Source organism: Eucalyptus grandis, chromosome 8, assembly GCF_016545825.1.
Source record: "Eucalyptus grandis isolate ANBG69807.140 chromosome 8, ASM1654582v1, whole genome shotgun sequence".
Taxonomy (NCBI): Eukaryota; Viridiplantae; Streptophyta; class Magnoliopsida; order Myrtales; family Myrtaceae; genus Eucalyptus; species Eucalyptus grandis.
In genome coordinates, this window is record NC_052619.1 from 51,312,837 (window position 1) to 51,334,660 (window position 21,824).

The 21,824-nt window shown below is 36.2% G+C and overlaps 2 protein-coding genes across 2 annotated transcripts; one reads left to right on the top strand and one right to left on the bottom strand.

Moving 5' to 3' along the window:
• Window positions 1-4,964: 4,964 nt before the first annotated feature.
• On the top strand, window positions 4,965-6,529 carry LOC104414901 (adenylate isopentenyltransferase 5, chloroplastic). The gene is made up of 3 exons (XM_010026121.3): window positions 4,965-4,994; window positions 5,087-5,199; window positions 5,311-6,529. The coding sequence occupies exon 3, from the start codon at window positions 5,323-5,325 to the stop codon at window positions 6,328-6,330; it is 1,008 nt and encodes a 335-aa protein (XP_010024423.2). The 5' UTR covers window positions 4,965-4,994; window positions 5,087-5,199; window positions 5,311-5,322; the 3' UTR covers window positions 6,331-6,529.
• A 9,640-nt stretch (window positions 6,530-16,169) lies between these two features.
• LOC120287325 lies at window positions 16,170-16,289 on the bottom strand. Its single transcript, XM_039300095.1, has one exon. The coding sequence runs from the start codon at window positions 16,287-16,289 to the stop codon at window positions 16,170-16,172; it is 120 nt and encodes a 39-aa protein (XP_039156029.1).
• Between the last annotated feature and the right edge of the window lie 5,535 nt (window positions 16,290-21,824).

The window sequence follows — 21,824 nt, forward strand, 5'->3', positions numbered from 1 at the left end:
ATTGGGTCTTTTCATTAGAGCCGAAACCTCCGCCGGGCCAGGCTTGGATCCATCCAGGCCCGTCCATCACTTATATCAATTCTTAAAACCAAAATCTATAAGAGAGAACTTTATCAATTTTCTTTTTATGTAACCTAAGTCTTATATTTAGATATTCATATGCTCATTCGTCCTTTTATTTTTTCAATTTAATTTTTTTCTCAGTGATAAGAACAATCATAAAAAATATTTTCATTATTTTAATTGTTCTTATCGCTTTGAAAAATAATATGAAAAATAATGACATCTTTGATTACATATTATGTCTCAAATTATTTTTTGATAATGAAATTTTTTATTAAATGATTTTCTTAAGCGGTGTAAATGATGAGAAAATATTTTTGAGAGAGAGAGAGAGAGAGAGAGGAAACAAAGATTCTATACATATGAATCAAGCTTTGAACGAAAAGGATTTTTCTGGTGCTCTTGATCGGAGAGAGTGGGGTTCTAAAGAGTTCCGTCGAGGAAGAAAAAGTCTTCATATTCTTCAACTATTCTAAATAATTATTTCAACTTTTAAGAAGGGTCATCTATCCAAAATTAAAATCGAAAAATTGGTTAGTTCCAATCATCCCCCGAAAAATAATCAAACTTCAATATCATGTTTCATCAATTAGCTAAGTTCGTGACTTGACTAAGAAATTTTATTTTCCGTCAAGAGAACAAGGCATTGAGCTTGATTGTAACTTGGTACAGTTTCTTAGAGTGAGATGATTCAAGAATATATTAAACTCCTTTCTTCTTTTCCTTTTTTTCTTTGGTAGGTTATCAAGTTATTATCACGGAATGCAAGTCCGCATCTTTTCCCTAACCGTGGAGCATAGAGTACAATGTCATCTCTTAAAAAACCTTTTCTAGAACGCATAATTGCCACTTCGGCTAAGTATCGAGCCGAAAGCAACACGGAATAACACCATCCCCCTTTGCATTAATCACATACATTCATGCCCCAAGTCAATGGCCTATTTAAAACACGACGATCCCCATCAGAATCCGCATCCTTAAATATATTTAATTTGCATGGCCTTTAAAAAATGTACCAAAATTGAAATTTAACAATAATATTTGACTCTATGCATAGGGTAGGGCCATGTATAAAAAAAATTCTTCTAGGAGACATATTCTTCCTCCTTCCCCCGCCCTCCGTTCTTTTGGACGGTCCCTAATCAACGTCGGCCCGACCTCTCTTTTTGATTCTAATACGGCCCACGAACTTTTCAGTTCGCTGCACTCGTCGCAAAACTCGAAACCCCACCTCGTCTGATTGAAATTTGTTTAGATCTAATCCCCTCATAGGCTGTACGGAGCTATATAAAAACGTTACTAAATGCGCTCTAAGCACATCATTATTGAAACGTCCTATTTTTAAATGAATAGCCATGTTATGGCCACGAAGGCCCGCCACCTTTGGATGTATAGATTTTGGCCATGGAAATGCTCGAATGATTTCACATAAAATATTTGACGCAACACCAACTAAAATGGTGAATCGAGTTCTTGGCGGCTTAGCCACATCTCTCTAGACCTTTTTAACTCGAGTCTTAAATCTATTGTATGACAACCAATTTAGTTATAAACCTTTTAATTATATTAAGTAAGTCCAAACCTATTGTATAGTAGCCAATGTTAGTCCTTCGGCAATTTGGCCTAAATTACTTAGAATGACTATATAGGCAAATCGTTAAAAGGTTTATGACTAAATTATTCTAGTTGAAATATTAAAGACTAAATTGGTCGATGTACAATAGGTTTAGGACTAAATTGACACAATTAAAAGATCTATGACTAAATTGGTCACCGTATAATAGGTTTAGGGCTATTTGGACAATTATCCCCTCCCTCGAGACATGCTTCGACTCATGTGTCTACACGCATCGAAGACCCCAATGTTACTTGCCATTCCAATAGGATTAGACTTTTTCATACCAATGATACAAACTAACTAGACTCAATATAAAATGAAAGATGTTCTTTAGGTAATCGAGTTCGTATTTGCCTCGCTTAAGATCACGACGCATTTGCGATCCCACGGGCTCGAAACGGCAGGAATGAAAAATCTCGAAGGCACCGTCGTTAAGATTCCGTATACATAGCCGGAGATTAATGAAGGACCTCTCTGAATATGTACCCTCCTCTTCCATCAAGGGAAGCCCCTAGGTTCCAAGCCAATCATCTTTAAAGCACGAGGGTTGGAATGAACATAATATCTGCATTAGCTTGTCCACGTTAAGTTAGTTTTGTCTATACCAACCACGATGCATCCAAAGCTCAAAACAGGCTGAAGCACCCACTGCTTCTTGAAAACTACTCATCACCCATAGACACCAAATTCGAGTTGACTAATGGGTATTAGAAAAAATGGTTTTGTCAATGATTTAGTTGATTGATTATGGTATTTGGGTATTGTTATTCGATGTATTAAGTGCGTTTTCTCCTGCTAATTTGTCTATAGCATTGGCTTGTCTAGATAAAAAAAACACCAAAATTGGTAAGATCTCCTATTCTAAACAGTGCATACCCGTGGGACGGTTCCCTCTTTTGATAGTGCTCCTTTGGGTCCTTAAGGCTTTGTTTGATAACCGGCCAATTTTTAGCTATTTCTATTCCCTTGAAAAAAAAAAACGGAAATTTATTTGATAATATCAAATAATTTTTCTATTCCTAGAAAAAAATTATTAGTCAGGAAATAAATTTGGAACATAATAAAGATGCAAAAAATTACTCTTTTATTCTCAGGAATAATTTTAAAATCAAGTCATTTTCTTTCTTTGTCTTTTTTCTTTTTTTCCTTTTCTTCTCTTTCTATTCTTCTTTCTCTTATAGCCGATTGCTAGGCTCGGTCATGGTGGTGACTAGCCATAGACGAGGTCTAGCAACCTCGTCAAAGCCTTGTTGGCCATCGCCGAGAGGAGGAAGAAGAAGGAAAGGAAAAAAATAAAATAAAAAATCAGAAAATTATTAACAAAATTAAAAAAATTCTATTTCACAAAAAAAATAAAATTGAGGATCTTACCAAATGTAATCTTGATCTTATTCTATTCTAGAAATACAAATTTTATACAATTACCAAATGCATTCGAATGCTCAGAATTTCGTTTAGGAAACGAAATTAAAAAAAAAAAATTGTTCTTGAGTAGATATTGTTCTTAAGGACATAATGATTACCAAACACATCTTAAAAGTGTACTAATTAAAGCTCTTATGGTTGAGAGGTGGCAAAGGTAGGTGCTTTATTGTCTTTACAAAAGTCCCTATCAGAATCTCTTTAGACTCTTGTTTGCCTCTCCATTTTCATGACTGAATTCCATATTGTAATCTTGAGCCAAATTTTGGCAAAAGAACCTTTCAAGTGCTATAATTTGGCAGAAATAGACACTTAAGTGTCATAACTTACGAAATTTACACTTGGTACACTTAAGTGCCAAATTTTAATAAAAGTGAGACACATGAGTGCCATCTCCAACGAAGCTGGCTGGAAATCATATGTGACATTAAAATATTAATATTTTTCGTCAATATGTCTCGCCGAAGAGCTAAGTCGCTTGAATTCACCCCAAATGACGTCGTTTTGGGTGTTGGCCCAAAATAGAGCCCTTAAATCAACGAAAATGCCGTCGTTTTGGAATAATTTGAATTTTAATATAATATAAAAAGTAATTAAATTAAATTTATTTAAAATATTTAAAAATAAAATTTAAAATATTTAAAATATTTAAAAAATTTACAAATCTTTTCAAAAATTTACAAAAAATTTAAAAATTTACAAAAATTTCAGCCCTCAGCTGCCTCCTTTTTAATTTTTTTAAAAAAAAAAATTTGTAATTTTTTAAAATTTTATTTTAAAATGTTTTATATAAATTTAGTTTTAAATTAAATTTAAATTTAATTTAAAACTAAATTTGTAGATTAACTTCGTCGTCGCCGCCTCCCCACCATTGCTGGAAGGTGGGGGAGGGTCGGCCGGGGTCACCTACCTTTTTTTTTTTTTTAAAATTTTTTAAATTTAATTTTTTTAAATTTTAAATTTTTATTTTTAAATGTTTTAAATAAATTTAATTTTCAATTTAATTTAATTAATTTTTATATTAAATTTTTTATCACGTCAGCATCAAAACGATGCCGTTTTGTACTCGCTTCTCTCGAAAAATTGACACGTCGGTGTTTTGGTAGGATTGGCACTTAAGTGATAATTTTAATATTTTTAAATTTTTTATTTTATTTTTTAAATGTTTTAAATAAATTTAGTTTTCAATTTAATTTAATTAATTTTTATATTAAATTTTTTTATCACGTCGCACCAAAACGATTTGTTTTGCACTCGCTTTTTCCGGAAAATTGGCACGTCGGCGTTTTGGTTTGGATTGACACTCAAGTGATCCATTTTGCTCCAATTTTGGCACTTACATGTACATTTTGTAAGTTATGGCATTTAAGTGTCCCTTTCTGCTAAGTTATAACACTCCATGGTGCGGATGTCCCAAATTTCTAAGTACACATGTAGAATAGCACTCTTTATAAATATTTGGGACAAGTGTATTAAAAATCTCAAAATTTGTCACAAAATTAAAATCAAGTCCTAAAAGTTTCAAAAAGTGAAATCAATCAAGTTCTAAAATTTGTCATATTCGTTTAATCAAGCCTTTCTAATTGCATTTTTAAAAATTTTAGGACTTTATTATATTTTCACAATAAGTTTTAGGACTCGTTTATATTTTTACGACGAGTTTTATGACTTGATTGTACTTTTCAAAAATTTTAGGACTCATTTGTATATTCGTGATAAGTTTTAGAATTTTCAATATATTCATCCCTAAATTTTTAAATATTAAATCATACTTTCGCTGAAGAACTATCGGTCCGTGCACGAGGGTCGTTCTCACCGGAGCACTATAAATAGGAACTCAACCGGTGTGGATTCTGGCGCAGATCGAGGTGGGAAGCAAAAGAACAAGGAGGTAAGCGTCTCTTCGCGTTTCGATCCCTCTCTTACACAGCACATAAAAGGACACAAGAAAGCCACCATTAACGTTGTTGTTCTCTTTGTCAATCGCGTGGTCTACTTCTGACGCCGAGCCAAAAAGAAGCAAAACATTCCTTTTGCCCCTAAAAGACCCCAAGTTCAATCATAAGGGAGAACTGAAGTTTCGTCTGGTTATAAAGGTAAGGTCGACGGTCCTAGACGATTCCAATCATAGCAAATTCGACGTTTCTTCTCTTTCTTCCTCAGTTGGAATGTCCATCTTCATGTCGGGTTTCATCATCTTTTTGCAGGTTCCGTGCAAAATGACATCCATGTCAACGGTGGCCTGCAAGCAAGCCCAGGTCCAGCCGCTCATGAATTTCCGAGGTGGACTCAACGCGGAGAGTTTCTACCACCGTAGGGACAAGATCGTGTTCGTGGTGGGCGCGACTGGGACGGGCAAGTCCCGGCTGGCCATCGACCTGGCGGACCGCTTCAGAGGCGAGGTCGTGAACTCCGACAAAATCCAAGTTTACAAGGGCCTCGACATCGTCACCAACAAGGTCACTGAGGAGGAGTGTCGGGGGGTGCCCCACCACTTGCTAGGTATTGCGGAGCCGGACTCGGAGTTCACGGCGATCGATTTCCGGTGCCACGCGTTGCTCGCGATTGATTCCATCCTTGCGCGGGGCCGGCTGCCCATAATAGCTGGGGGCTCGAATTCTTTCATCGATGCCCTCGTGAACGGAGGCCCTGAATTCCGATCAAAGTATGACTGCTGCTTCTTCTGGGTCGACGTCTTGATGCCGGTGCTCCACTCGTTCGCGGTGAGGCGGGTTGACAGGATGGTGGAGGCCGGGCTGGTGGACGAGGTGAGGAGCGTGTACCGTCCGGGAGCGGACAATTCCAAGGGCATCAGGCGTGCGATCGGAGTGAGTGAAATGGAAAAGTACCTCAGCTCCGAAAACACGGCCGACGACAGGACCAGAGCGAAGCTTTTGAAGGAAGCGGTCGAGAGAATCAAAGCGAACACATGCGCATTGGCTTGCCGCCAATTGGAAAAGATAGAGAGACTTAAGAGCAATTGGGATGGGGAAATGAACCGAATTGATGCCACAGAAGTGTTCCAAAAAGAGGACAAAGAGGCTGATGAAGCCTGGGCCAGGCTCGTGGCAGGGCCATGCACTGTAATCTTGTGCAAGTTCCTTTACGGTCAAGATCCCATGGCTGCTATACTCTCAACTGATACGTCTCATGATCTAACGATTGTCAAGCCAATTTCGGTTTCGATTCCGATGATACTCCTTGCCGCAGCAACCACTAGAGTATGATATGGCACCACAAGCCAACATTAATCGACAGGACGTGTTCTCTTTCAGGGTCTCGTGGGTCATGCGTCGATTTATTTTGTAATAGCAGACATGTTGATGATGTTGGGGAAATTTGGTTGTTGATGAAATAGAGAGGTAGTATCCTTGATACTTACGTGCGTGATGATGATTACTATATTTAAGTTATTATTTGGCCCCACTACTGTTGATGTCGGATTTATAACAAATACACCTCCAAGATATACACCAAATTCGCAGAGAAACAAATTCAGCAATTACGCAATTTCTCTCTTGAAATTTCACCTTGAATGTATTGTTTAGAGTTGTATGTATGAAAAGAGACGAAGACATAGTTATGCAGAAGTATTTATGAACATTTGTGGTTATTATAAATAATATGTGAATTGGTCTCAATTCACAGATAACCAATTAACATATCTATGAGAATAAGTACCTTATCCCCAACTATCGTCACTTTTCATTTTAAGGATAATTTCATTTCATAACTACTGATAATCTCTTTTTAGAATCAAGAGTCATCGTTTTCATCATCAACATTCACGTCTTCTGTTAACCAATAGATACCTCTTTTATAAAAAACAAACTACTTCAACAATCCCACTTAATTTATTATTTACACTAATTTATATAAATTCATACACACAAGAAGGTATATATTAAGATTTGAACATTCATTAGTGTAAATAATTTCATTAACGAAATCAATGGCAGATAAAATTTTGAACAACGATTCCACTTGTTAATCAAATTATCACACATATGAATTTATACACATTCAGTTAAAAATTTCCTATACCTAAGCAGTTTTGTAGCCTTGTGCTCCCTTCTAGATTCATGAATGTTTTAAAAAGTTCATTGGGCTTTTGTTGAAAGTGGAACCACTTCTTATGTTTTTTTTTTTTTTTTTTTTATACTTAGGTAACCCTGTACAGTCGGCAGCCGACGGGTAAACCCTGGGGCGACGCTAGTGGATGACCTACCACCCCAACGTCGCACTTAAGATCCCGTGCATCTTGTGCGATTTGAACCATTCCGTCCTGAGTAGACGTTATGGGAGCTCTTATCCAACCAGGCCACCATAGGTGGTGGTGAACCACTTATGTTTGTTTGTTTGTTTTTTTTTTTTTTTTTTTTTTTTTTTTTTTTGTTTTTTTTGTTTTTTTTGTCTTGGAGGAACCGTCTCAGCTGGTAGCCGAAGCGTAAACCCCTAAGTGCTATGTAAGCGAGAGGATCCACCACCCCCGACAGCACACTTAAGTCACCAAGTAACTCCGCTAGAGTCTTTGCTTCGCAAATGTTTCAAACTCCTCACCTCTCTTGCAAAGGTTCACTAAAGTTTACCCAGCTGAGCCACCACGGCTGGTGGTACAAACCACTTCTTATGTGCGTATAGGTGAAGTTCATAAATTTGTTACCTTAGCATTGCCTTGTTAAAACCTTGAGCTTCGTTAAGAGTGTTTTCCTACACTCATTCTCCAACTTTCCATGATTACTAACCTTGTGCCCCAATATTTGATCACCATCGAATTACAATAGCTTGTTGTTACCCATTTAACTTTAATAATTTTGTTGGAAATTATATAGTTGGGTTTCCACTATACTCAAGTACTATTGATTGGTCTAAAACCCATTTCTTTGGCAGTACTACTTATTAAACCTCTCAAGAGCCCCTTTGTACATGGATTAGCCAAGTAATCATTTGTCCAAACATAAATTATTGAAATAACTCCATTGGTAATTAATTGTCGAACATACTCATGTTGCAGACTAATATGTCTAGATTTTCCATTATATATTTTATTGTATGCCTTCAATATAGTTACTTCATTGTGGCCTCCATTGATTGTAGCCAAAACTCTTGGTTCAATAACAAATTCTACAGTTGTTTACTCTTTTTACCAATTGCCGACAGTGATATAAAGTCATATTCCTTCATTGAATGAGTTATACATGTTTGCTTCTTTAATGCTCAAGAGACTACAACATGGGAAAGTTTTAAAAACTCATTTAAATGTTGACTTGTCATCAATTATCCTAGTTGGAAGTAGCATTTGGATATCCTTCTAGTGCTATTGGTTGTCTTCCATAGAATAGAGCATATTATTTTCTTTAAGTAACCGATAATTCTACTTATAACCTTTCAATGCATAGTATTAGGATCACTAATAAATGGACAATTTACACAAAATAACTACTATATCTAGTCTAGTGCAATGCATAGCTTATATCAAACTTCTAATTGCACTAGCATATTCTGTTTTAAAAGTTCAATATTTTCCATCAATTTAATCGATGCATCATATGATACATTTGAGTCTTTAATTCCTAATTACATGTATTTTTGAATAATTTTCTCCACATAGTGGCATTTACTTAAAGTATAACTCCACCATGTTTTATCGCTTTGATACTTAAAATTGTATCTACTTTTCCCAAGTCTTTCATTTTAACTGAGTAGATAAACACTTTTTAGTTTCATTTATACAACGTCTATTTATATCAATAATCAACATATTACCTACATATAAACATATTATAACTCCATATTCCTTGGCAAATTTTAAGTAAATGCACTTATCCGCATTGTTATGCTTAAATTCATATGATAAAACCATTGAATTAAATTTTCTCATGCCATTCCTTCAGTGCTTTCTTTGTCTCTACTTATTTTGCCATTCTTAGCGAATGCCCCTTATTTACAACTTCTTTCATATAGTTAACCTCATGATCTCAAAAACATTCCTCAATTCGAACACATATCATCACATATTTCACAATTAGGTTCCCAATCGGGTGAAGAAGTTTATTTCGATAATCATTCCAAGTTTAAGGCAATTTTGCAATAATTACAACAACTTGAAGAAGCTCATAAACTTCAATCATAAGGTCTTTGAGTTTGACAACATATATTTAAAGTTCATTTACTTAGAGATAAATTTTCCATTAACTATGGCAAATTCAAAAATTTCAAAGCAATAATTTATTCGTACCATATTTGTCAGCATTGTAATTTGGTCTTCAAAGCATTTCAAATGTCACTAGTATTGTGTAAGATCGAAACATTTTATATAGACGATCTAATAGAGTATTGGGAATCCTCCATTTGCACTCCCTTTCATTATCCTTTTCTTGTCAAGATTATCACACAACTTTTATTCATAAATCTCAAAGTAGTATAGCCAACATGAGATAATCTAATATACCATAAGGAAGATGACTTAAACATATAAACAAAAACAAAACTTTCATTGATACTTATCTGTCAAGATTGCGAGTACTTCATACATCCGCCATCTCCATCTCCATGAAAATATAATACTTTAAGATTGTTGGGGAAATTTGCTTGATGATGAATATAGATAAGCGGTAATAGATCCATGATACTTTGATACGTGGCGACGATCATTGTTCTTAAGGTGTTATTTGTCCCCATTATTATTGCTGCTAGGTTTAAAATAAATATACTTCTAGGATATACATTAAAGTTACAAAGAAACGAGTTCAGTAATTACTCAATTTCTCTCTTAGAATTTCACCTTAAATGTTTTGTTAGAGTTATATGCATGAAAAGAGAAGAAGAAGTATTTATGAATAATTGTGGTTATTATAAATAATATGTGAATTGGTCTCTATTCACAGATAACCAATCGACACATCTATTGAGAATATGTATCTTATTCCCAATCGTCACCACTCTTCATATTATTTCTTTCTAGGACCAAGAGTTACTTCTTTTCATAATCAAGAGTCTTGTCTTTTTTAAATCAAGACTCACATCTTCTCTTAGTTAAGAGACATCTTTTATGATAATAAACTATTTCAATAGATGATGAAGAAGTTAAATATCATGTGAGAGTAAGGAAAAGAATTCCACGTAGGTTTACGATCAAATATTTGCAATAAGATTTTCATTCACAAAGTGAGAATGTGAATTGAAGCCATGAACATGTGTTGATTACATATGAGCTTTGTCTCACATGACCAACATTGATAGAAGCACGAAATTCATGTTGTGGAGATTGGAGAATTCACTTGTTGTGTCTTTAGGCTTCATGAACTCATTTCGAAGGGAATTAAGAAGTTTGTCATATCTATAACTTAATATGATCTTATAGTATGCAAACAATATACTTTAACTCAAAAGGATAGAATTGTGTTCGAGTTAAAGATCTAGCTAAGGAGTCCTTTAAGTCCAAAATCCTCTCAAACGCCATTATCACCATGACCAAAGAACAAATCTCTCATGTATTGTGTTTCTCTAATTACAATTTTAATCAATTGTTTATGTATAGAAACTAAATACTATCTCATAAGCATTTAAAGAAAGGAATCAAGTTTAGTCAATTGTCTTGGTCACCAATATTAAAAGAAAAGGACATTACTATGCCGCTCACTATGGTAACTTTGGTAAGTGGTAACATATCCTGACCACTTTACAAATATATATTTTTGTAATGAAATAGTGTAACTTAAATTTTGTAGTATAAGAATTTGAATTTCTTACCTAAAAACATAAATGAACCAATTCCCAAGTAGAATTGGTAATTGGATTGGAACGAACTGGTTCTAGGTTCTAAAGTCTATTTGTTCTTGTCTGTTAACGTGATGCTCGGCCATGTATCCATGTTGCTCATGTGCCACACAAAGTCCTAGCCCACAACTGAACATGAGCATCCGAGTTCCTTCATTGACTCGGCAAGCTAGTCCATAAAGCTGCCCATTTTTTTTTTTTGGTAAATAAATAATATATTGAGCTTATTCTTTATAGGCAACAATTTTAGGAGAAAAATTGCTGAAAATTGGAGCTCAAGTTAGGTTGAATATGGGTTTGGTCTAGATCGAATTGGGCCTTGATTGCCAAAATTGTATTGTATAAAAATGAGTATGGGTTAAATAAGTCATTCCAACCCAAACCTGATCTGACCTACTAGTTTGATGGACAACACTTATATTGCCTTAAAATCATTTGATTTTAAAGATTCCTTTGATAACTACATTATTTTTTTTTTTTTTTGTGCAATTTGCCTGACCCTAACCTTTCAATAAACAAAGACTAAAAGGAGAGAACAATTTGTGTTGGTAGGCCCAAAGAATCAACTATTGTCCATAATTGGTTTATCCTCATGCCAAATGATTCCAAAAACATCATATTTCGTGGCTTCTTTATACCCACTTCACTACAGTCTCCACGCATCAAAATGGCTCAAGGTCCCACCAAAAGACTCCTCTCTTGGCCCTCTTTTAAGCCTCAACTTAATTTGGAAAAAAATAATGTCGAACCATCAGTCAAAATCAGCTTTAAGGCTTTGCATCTGAACGAAATTGAAAAGATCCATGGCAATCATTTTCTAAAGCTTCCATGACCCTTTGTCCGCAACCTTCAACGGACAAGAACATGAGTATTATCTGGTATGTGTTTCCATCTTTTTTCTCTTTAACTTCTCTTCATTTTGTTTCCTTTTCTATGTTGTTTTCCTTCTGGATGCATAATGCGCCTCGTGTACGATTCGAGAGCAATCCGTCCAATTTCATTCCACGCGAGACAAGGACAGCATAAAAGAACACAGACAAATATAATACTTTACAGAATAAATCATTTTAATTTCATCTGCTATATTTCTAGTGTGAGAGTCAATGCATCTTACTTTATTTCTTTTGTTTTTTCCTCTTGAGATGCTTCTATCGTTGGGTTCCTGAATTTCCACACGTTGTATAGTCCCATCCTACAATTTTGTTCGACTTGCTTCTTGTTTTTGTCTTCGAATTTTCACGTCATTTTCGTGAGTGTGGGCTTGACAAAGTGGGAAAAGAGTGAAACCCGAAAGGGAGTGGGGAGGGGGCAGGACAGCTGCAATTCCGATGACCCGCTACACACGGAAGTCCGTTGGAATCACACGCGTTTTGGTGAGTAGACCGCCTCCGCCTCCGCCTCCGCCTCCGCCTCCGCGGCTGCGGCCGCCCTGCTGCTAGTACTCTGTTGTCCTCATTAAGCAACCCTTATCCATGACACCTTTCTTGCAACAAAAGATGATCTGCCAATGATTGTCGATGTTCATTTAAATAACAATCATCTACTCCCATACTTAAGTGAAATAAATGGCCATTCCCTACCTCTGTGTGTGTGTGTGTGTGTGTGTGTGTGGTTCTCTTTATTTTTTCGTAGACATCTGCTCTAATATAATTAGAAACGGATCGTCTCTTGGCATCTTAGCAAATAAGACCAAACGCTTATGGAAAATAATATGCTTTTAATCATACGGTAATTAATATACTCGTAAACCTTACTTGGCCTTTTCCATTAATGTTTTATTCAAACAATTATAAGCTTTCATGGTTTCCTTGTAAATTTAAAATTTTAAAAGAAAATCGAGCAAAGCATGGGTAATATATCTAGTACATACAGGAAAACTGAATTTTGCCCATTGTACAATCGATGTTCTTTTCTATTTTATATATAAAAAGACCAACTTTTGCTCATCGAATTCCACTAGTACACCCTTTTCTCTTTCTGCAAATAGAATGTAATATTGAGAATTTTGATAAGATTATCTAAACTAATTATAAATGAATCATCAGTGATATATCAAAGCAAAAGAGAGAACTATCCAATATACTTTGAAAACCGATCGGGCCTGTAATCATGCTATAATGAAAAGCCTTGTAACAATTGACTCTTGCTATACACGAGATGATTGATTTTTGCTGAAGAAAGATGCATGATGGGACAGAACAAGTCAATTTGCAATTCATCAGTTTGTCCACTGAATTATTAAGTGCTCTTCGTCGGCATCATTTTCCAATCAAGAACAGAACGAGACAGGACAAAGCGATCTGCGTCGTTCCCCTTCTGGCTCCGTCATGACTGAATTATTATCCTACTGAGTTCAAGAAACCGCAACTTAGGGTTGACTAGCATACGCGCATTCATGCCTAGCTTTCATCAAATCAGTCCCGTCTACCAAACTCTATATAATTTCAGTTCAAATACGACAACAGAAGAATCAAACAGATGCAACCATCAATCACTTCTCCGGAAGTGCTTCCAATGAAGTCGTTGTACACGTGAACCTGTTTTATGCGGTCCTGATATCAACGTTGACCGACCATATCATCTTGTCCAGCTCACCACGAAGGAAAGTTACAGGACAATCATTTGCTCTCTCGATTCAATGGTTTGTGCACGTAAAGTCAAGAGAGAGAAGAGATAAAAAGTGGGTCAACGGCTACTTTGATTTCGATCACATTGTTCTTTTCCCCCCGCTCTTTTTCGTGGAAGCAGATGATTTTTCCCATAATCTCTGTCTGCATGCCTCATTCAAGGAATGGCTTTGGTCAAAAGATTCCAGGGTTTTCTCTGATTCGAATGTTTTCGTCTCGATCTATTATGTTCTTTTGCAGATCGTGTCGCAACTCGAGATCAAATCATATTTTGGCCGTTTCGTACTATCTTGATTCAAGGAATAGAAGGGCTTTGAGCTTATCTTGGGTCAAGTGTCACCATCTAACATAAACGTTTTACTTGAATTGAAGATAACAAGCATAAGATTGAACAGCAAATATATGAGGTTATGGATTTTGTCTCTCCAGTGTTTGTAAAGGCAAAGGTGTATTAAGACTTATTGAGACACAGTTAACCTTCTATCGGTAAAAAAGACGAAGATGTACGATAGTGACTCCCCTCAAGGAATTAACACTAAGATCTCAAACTTGGTATGAAATGTTCAAAAAATTGATACACATGTATGTTGTCATTCTTTATAGAGTATGTTTTCCTCCACTCCTAGTTGGAGAATACTTTATTGGTGGGGATTGACGTCACCTGAGGTAAAAGAGTTGAAAAAGAATGGAGTGGCAAGGCACCGGAGATAAGACATGACTTGTTGCGTGATTGAACATTGCCTACGAAGAAGAGGAGGAGGTTGAGTAGACAGAGAGAGAGGAAAAAAACTCCTTTATTATTGAACTTCTTGAGGTCTTTGGCACGAAATTTCTTGGTTAACTTATCATCTGATAAAATATGATTGCAATTAAACTTTTCCAAGTTATTCTCCATGTATGTTAGTTTATTAAAGCAAGCAATGCAAAAGCAATCGCGCAAGTGCGTGGTGCATGAGCCGTGGGCCCATAATGTACTGAGCTAAATTATGCTTCTGGGCTCAAAACCATTTAGGCCGGGGTTTGACGGATTGCCTAAGTTAGAAAGTGAGTGTTTTTGATAGTTTTGGGCAATTCCTGGATCTTTCGGCACAAACAGACCAGCGGGCTTACAGAGTTCGTAAGCCCTATCTAAAAGTCCACTCATTGTTCACCTCAAATCAGCCTTGCTCGGCAAGTTCGCTGAAAAATCATTTGTATCTGTTCTTATTTTACATTATTCAAACTGTTGGTCACCAAACCCAATCAACTGATATAATTAGATAGCCAAAATCAGAGTTCAGTGTACATAGGAACTTTTAAGATTAAGAGCTTTATCAATGCAATTGTCACTAAAAAACTATAGACCCCAATTTATGAGCACTTGAAACAGATACTACATATAAGCAAATTCATGCTGTAATCCTAATATGCGTAAGACGTTTTTAAGGTGATTCGTAGTTCCGATGTGGTTGGGAGTGCAAGATTTGTGCGTAGTCTATTCTGGCTCCTCTAAATTGACTATTAAGAACAAATATGGGGAAAGGGTTCATGTTAGTTTGGGTAAATTGGGGAATCTAACCCCCTAAATTGCATCAGTTACTGCTATCATATCTTCATTGCAGGAAGGTCTGATTACCTGGATTCTTAAACTGATGTACGATATTGAGTTGTTGATTAACTTAGCTAATGGGCAATGTTCTATGTTCGATGAGAGAAGGAGCAAAGAAAGTCACAAAAACCTTGAGCTTATAAGTGGCTGGGAACATGTCCAGAAACATACATAGTACTTGCTTTTATCAATCAGAGTTTGATTAAAAGCAAATTATGATGATGAGCCTAATGGTATACAGCATTAATAACTAACTTGAGCTCAATCAGCTTGATTATATAGACCCGGCTTGACTCGGATAGCAAGAGTTAAGACTCAACCTCAAGCTAGTGCTCGAATTCAACCTCTAAAATTACAGCAAATTTACTAATTGATCTTGCTATTTGTTTGTTTTATCTCTCTATACTTACATTATAAAGTATCCTCTAAACTTATCGGATCAGATAGGCAAGTTATTCGATTTGGAGTTGAAACTCAACCAAATGAGTAATAAAAAAATCAACCTATTTTTTGGGGGGTGAAACCTCGACCGATTGCCTTCATAAGGGAAGATCAATAAGGGAGCCCAAAACTTGAAATGATCGACCCATCCACCTCAGTTTAAAAGCATAAACCAATGAGCTGTGCCTTATGTAGTACAATTTGTGGGTTTTTTTTCTAAAGTTTTACACCTCACACGTACACTCAATTCAGTACTTACTGTCTTGCCATACAAGTTGCCCCATCCAGATTAGCTTATTTGAATGGCGTACCGATGGGAAAAACCCTGACCAAATTCCGAAGTCCACATCATCCAAAGGTTTCTCAGCTGCAATAATGATCGTCTCAGCCTCAAGAAATTATGGGGTGTCGATCTGAACGTGCATGCAAGTAAATAGACGACTAGCCAAGCCCTTCCCGGGCATCTTGGCGAGGCCTTTATATCGCATGGCTTCACAAAAAACCATCCACGTCCACAAGATGCTTTTGACATGAGAGAGAGAGAGAGAGAGAGAGAGAGAGCATGCTTTTGGGAGGAACAAGGTCACTTAGTTTCATGTTCATGCAAAAACCACATCAACAGTACAAGAGGTTAAGAATGTTTGCGCCGACTCAGAAGCATAGAGATGCAAACCCTCATGATGAACAACTTCCCCCTCTGTTGCCTCACCATTCTCTTCAACTTCGCATACATCCTTCTTGATCTCCCCATGACTATTCTAAGCATGCATCTCAAGGCACACACTTCAATGTGCCTATACCTATATATATATATATATATATATATATATATATATGCATCTGTGTGTTCCAACTTTGAAGCATATATAGACATATTGGAACATCAGTGAGTCCTCCTCCGCGGGTCCACTTGTACCCTCCATGGCTAGCTTGTTTCACGTGCGCTTGCTCTCTTTCCATCGCCTTCAACCATCAATCCACTCATGATCACCTGTCAGAATGGGTTGCCCCGCTCATGATATTTCTTTTAAATGTCTTGAAGAGATGCTTGACACGAGTTTCCCCAGTGTGAGAAGGTTTTGAGATCCGTCCGTAGCTTTGGACCGACCTTGAGTCTGGCATACTTGAATGGTTAATGGGAACAATCAAGCTTCTCTTCAAGTTGTGCTAATTAAAAACATGGATATTTACTTTAACATGTTAAAATAATTTGGAATGAGTTAGTCCCCTATCGAAATTCAAGTTATGCATACCATTTCTGATACGTATTTAGGTGTGTACACAGTACGTACATAGATACACCCTCATCAGCATTTTTCTCTATTTGGACATCATCCTTTTTTTGTCCCCTCTCCAAGCAGAGAAACAGGTTGGTTCTCTAATCTGAAGTCATAGACCTGACGGGCCCCAGCAAAAGGACAACAATGTGTACGTTTTTATATGACCCAAATACAACCTATTTGGCGCGGCTTTGGTCTTGGTCTGTCAATTCTTTTTTCTGGTTAATACGGAGGATATTTGAGCGGCACATATAAAATTTCTCTCGAATCACACGACGTTGTCTCATCTCAGCATATTAGGTGAGATTACAGTAAGCACATGGTTCCTTGGTTGCAAGGGACCCATTCTCACTTTGAACAAAAAAAAAGAATGCTGAATCAAATTTCATTCCATGCAAGAAGCAAAGAGATATTCAAAAGTGTCCACAAAACTTTCTCCGATCATGTCCAGTTGCCATGCTAAAGAATGACAAGCGGAGGGGTCCTCAAACCTTATCTTAAACACACCCACGTTATTACATCAACGAAAGCCACATTAACTGGATAATGTCCAGCTAACTTGAGGGTCCTACAGTTGATGGAAATTGATGGCCAAGAGGAGATTTTGACCCACCTAAGGCCAGACCTTCCCCATTCACCAACAACGGTGCACGATGCATTGACAATCCAGGGGCAGTTGAGGCCTCACCCAACGTAACAGGGTACACACGTGCATGATGGTACGAAGCGTGAGACAGAGAGAGAAGGGACTTGCAGGGGACAATCTGCACAACGACCCTTTGAGTGAGTATTGTGCCCAACCGAGAGGAGGACAAGAAATCCTCCATTGGGTCTACTTCTAAAGCACCATGCTTATCCGATCTTATTCTGAGGGACAGAAAACATATCATCCTGTGGAATTTAGACAACTTTAGTTTGCAGATATCAGCAACAATATCCCGCAAATATTGGGGATTAAATTTGTGCGAGCTTCAATAGATAGTTCATGATATTTTATTGATCGAAATTGGTTTGTACTTGTTGATATCAGTTCTGTACAAAACCAAATTACAGTAAAAGAGACAAGCCCATTGACAGGGCCCCATTTAAAGCCATCAAGTGAGGAAGTCCAGTAATTACACCTATGACCGCTGCAGTTCGGAAGAAAAGTAAGATGGAGAATCCGAAAGAGGAGCAAAAAGGGAAGTTGGTCCGGACTGTATCAGCCACGATTTTCAGTATTCGGCGAAAAAGGGTTGAAAAGTGGGCAACAGACCAATTGATACGTCAACATTCTTGGATGACAACCCCATAATGCCACATCTCCGACACTGGGGGAACTCCAAGCTATCAAAGTAAGTATGTAAAGTCTTGAATCAACCATTTCCGCTATGAAAAGTGTTGGAGTATCCCACATTACTTGACAATGAAATTTATATGCCATTTATATATATGTGGTTGGTCCTAAGCAAGACCTTAAAATGTTTTGACATCTTGGAAAGACAAGATAGAGGGAGGGGTTCCCCCTCGATAAAAATGGAACGCCTACGGGGGGCCCGGCCACAAGGGAAACCTTTTTACAGGGTTTCTCAGGGTAACCCCGTCTAAATACCCGCAACGCCTTCCTCCTTGAAACACAGGGGCGTGGTACAGGGAAATGAAGAGTCTCCTCTCAAGCAGGAGGGGTCTTTCTCTATTTATATTCAAAGTTAGGCCTACCCCTTTCATGTGTGCGTCAATCCTCGTTAGTCAAATTCAACATGCCACTCCTAATCCAGCTTGGTGAACTATCTCATATCCTTGACAATAGGACTTATAATCCAGCATTCTGAAAAGTCCCACGTCCCTTGACAATGGGGTTTTTTTATGTCTTTATATACTTGTAGTTTTCTTTCACTTATTAGCTCAAAATTTTAGGTAGAATTTTCAATCAAATAGAGAATTGTGATGAAGACGAGAAAATTTTGATATTCTGTAAATTACCAAATCAATATTACAAGACATCTATATATAAGGAGAGAATGCAATTTGACTTAATTATAATAGTAATCCTAATTATATCTCTAACCATCCAAACTCAAGTTGACTTGGAGAAAAAGATCCTGAAAACATCCGGGTGAATGTTTCTTGGTGAAGATATCAAGAGTTTGAATGCCACAAAACGAGTCACACGGGGCTTGGTTAATTATCGATAAAGTGTGATTTGAAAGTGAAGTCTCATATTTGCATCAAATTTGGCTTTAAACTCAATAGGAGTTGTAACAACCTTGCTATAGCGAGTACCACTCAAGGTAAAAAGACTAGTGACATATTTGGCTCGAGAAAGATAAAAACTAGAGAAATTTGAAGTAACTTCTAAGCCTAAAAAGTAGCTGAGTTGCCCAATATTTTTTATTTCAAACTATCGACTAAGATATTGCTAGTCTTGAAATGCCAGTGCGATAATTGCTAGTTATAGCAATGTCATCCATATATAAGAGCAGCATAATAGACCCATGGCAAGTGTGTCAAATTAAAAGAGCATGGTCATAGGGATTGGATTGAAAATTAATAGTTCCACTATTGAGCTAAACTTGAAATAACATGCACAAGGAGCCTATTTCAATCCATTTGTTGCTCGAAGAATTGATCAACTTTGTTGGAAAGATGACTATATCTAGGAGGAGGCAATATATAGACTTCCTTAGTGAGATCGTCATTTAGAAAAGCATTTTTAAAATTCCATTTAGACCTGAGATTGATGCTTAGCAACCGCAACAACAAGAAGACTACAAATATAAATAAGACGTACAATAGGAGCAAAATTCTCTTTATAGTCGATTATGGCCCTGTTTGGTTCAGCATTTGGAATGCTCATTTGGACTCTAAAGTCCCTTGGCCAAATGCAAAGGTGTTTGGTTCTTTTTTTGCTCGACTTTGGCGAGATGCAATTGCATCTCCAAGTGGCTCTAAGAGCCTTTAGCCTAATGCAGCTCTTGAGGTCTTTTGGAAAGTTACATCTTCGGAATGCAACTTCTGATATTGTTCATCTCTCCAGTGGAAAAGCCGATTGGTCGCCTGAATAAAAATAAATATGTTTATATAAAAATAATATATGTTTATATTTTTTTTATATAAAATATAAAATATATTTTATATAAAAATATAAACATATCTATTTTTTATATTTTATGTTTAATAAATATATATTTATAAAAAATATAATATATATTTATATAAACATATCTATTTTATATATATTTTATGTATAATAAATATATTTTTTTTATATTTTTATATTTTTATTCAAGCTATTTTTATATATTTTATATAGATATTTTATATATATTTTTTATATAAATATATTTTATGTTTATATTTTTATTCAAGCTATTATATATATATATATATTTTATATAGATATAAACATATCTAATTTTTTATATAAATATATTTTATGTTTAATAAATAAATAAATAAATGTATTTATAAATATAAACATATCTATTTTTTTCTCCGATTTTTATATAAATATATATTTATTTAAAAATATAAAATAGATATTTTATTTTTATTTTTTATTTTTTTATTCGGGCGGTTCGGTCGCCGGATTCGGCGATCTGGGTGGATGGACTTCAAAAAAAAAATATAAACATATTTTTTTCTTTTTAAATTTAATAAAAGTTCATTACAAATGCAAATTTTACCAAACGGTATTTTGGCCAAAGTTGTTTCTCAATGCAAATTTTACCAATTGATATTTGCATTTCGGAAAACCCCCTTCACCCAAAGATATTTGCATTTCTGCAAATACATTCCCCAAAAGCCGAATCAAACGAGCCCTATGTATTCTTGAGTAAAGCCTTTCACTACTAGCCAAGATTTATAACTGCCTACACTACCATTTGCCTTTTTATTAATCTTATATACTCATTTACAAGTGACAGTAGACTTACAAGGAGGCAATTCAACCAAATCCCATGTATGAGATTTCTGTAAAGTCTGCAACTCATTTGCTATTACTTTCTACCAAAGAGGATTAGTACTACATTTTCTATATGTGCAAGGTTTAGAATGGTGAGCAATGGTAGAGTAATAATGGTCATTATGAAGTCGAACAGGAAGTTGGCTTACTCTGGTGGATCGATGGACTAAGGATGATTGATGTCTAGTAGTGGAGCACCTACAAATGGGGCAAACTTGTCAAAAGCTACCAAGGTGGTATTGCTAGAAGGACCTACATCACGACTAGAAGAAGACAATTCATAAGAGGATGATTCACTAGTGGACAAAAGCATGGGGTCTTATGAGAATAATCACTGAAGAATTAGTAAAGAAAACAATCAGTAGAGGATTTGAAGGGATGAAGAGATGAGGACATCTTGTATTTCCCAAAGGTAATATGACAAGACACACATAAACTATTAGAGATATGATCCCAACATATTTACCCTTTGTGCCCAATGAATCCTAGCAAATTTTCTCTTTATTCCATGGATTGATATGAAAAACTTTGATATCTGGGTGAATCAGTCAAAAATTTTGGCGCACCGATCAACAATGGTAATGCCTAGTCACCACCGGTCAATCGTTGGTCAACGTTTGGTCAATAGTTAACGGTTAGTGAATAATGTGGACTGATGACGTGGCAGAGCAAATGTGCAAGCTGACATGGCATGACGTGGTAAAGGACGTGCGTGGTTGATGTATTTGACGACATTAGCGATGACGTCACTATACATGGTTGGCATCGATTATTGCTTATTTTCCAAAAGAAGCAACTTAAGGCGTCTAAATAGCACTCGACATTAGCAAAACCTTGGTTAATCTGAGACGCGGTGGCACCCTGGTGGCACATAAGGCGGCTTGCGATGGCCATATAAAATGAAATTGCAAGATTTAGTCTTTTGAGGCTTACAAGTCTAGTGATGTTATTCGTTTTTCGAGATCATGGAAGTCTTTGGATTGGTAGAGAAATATGGCCAGTGTGGCTAGCGTTTTCATGAAACAAATTCGACGAAAGCTTTATTAGATTACAATAATGGTTC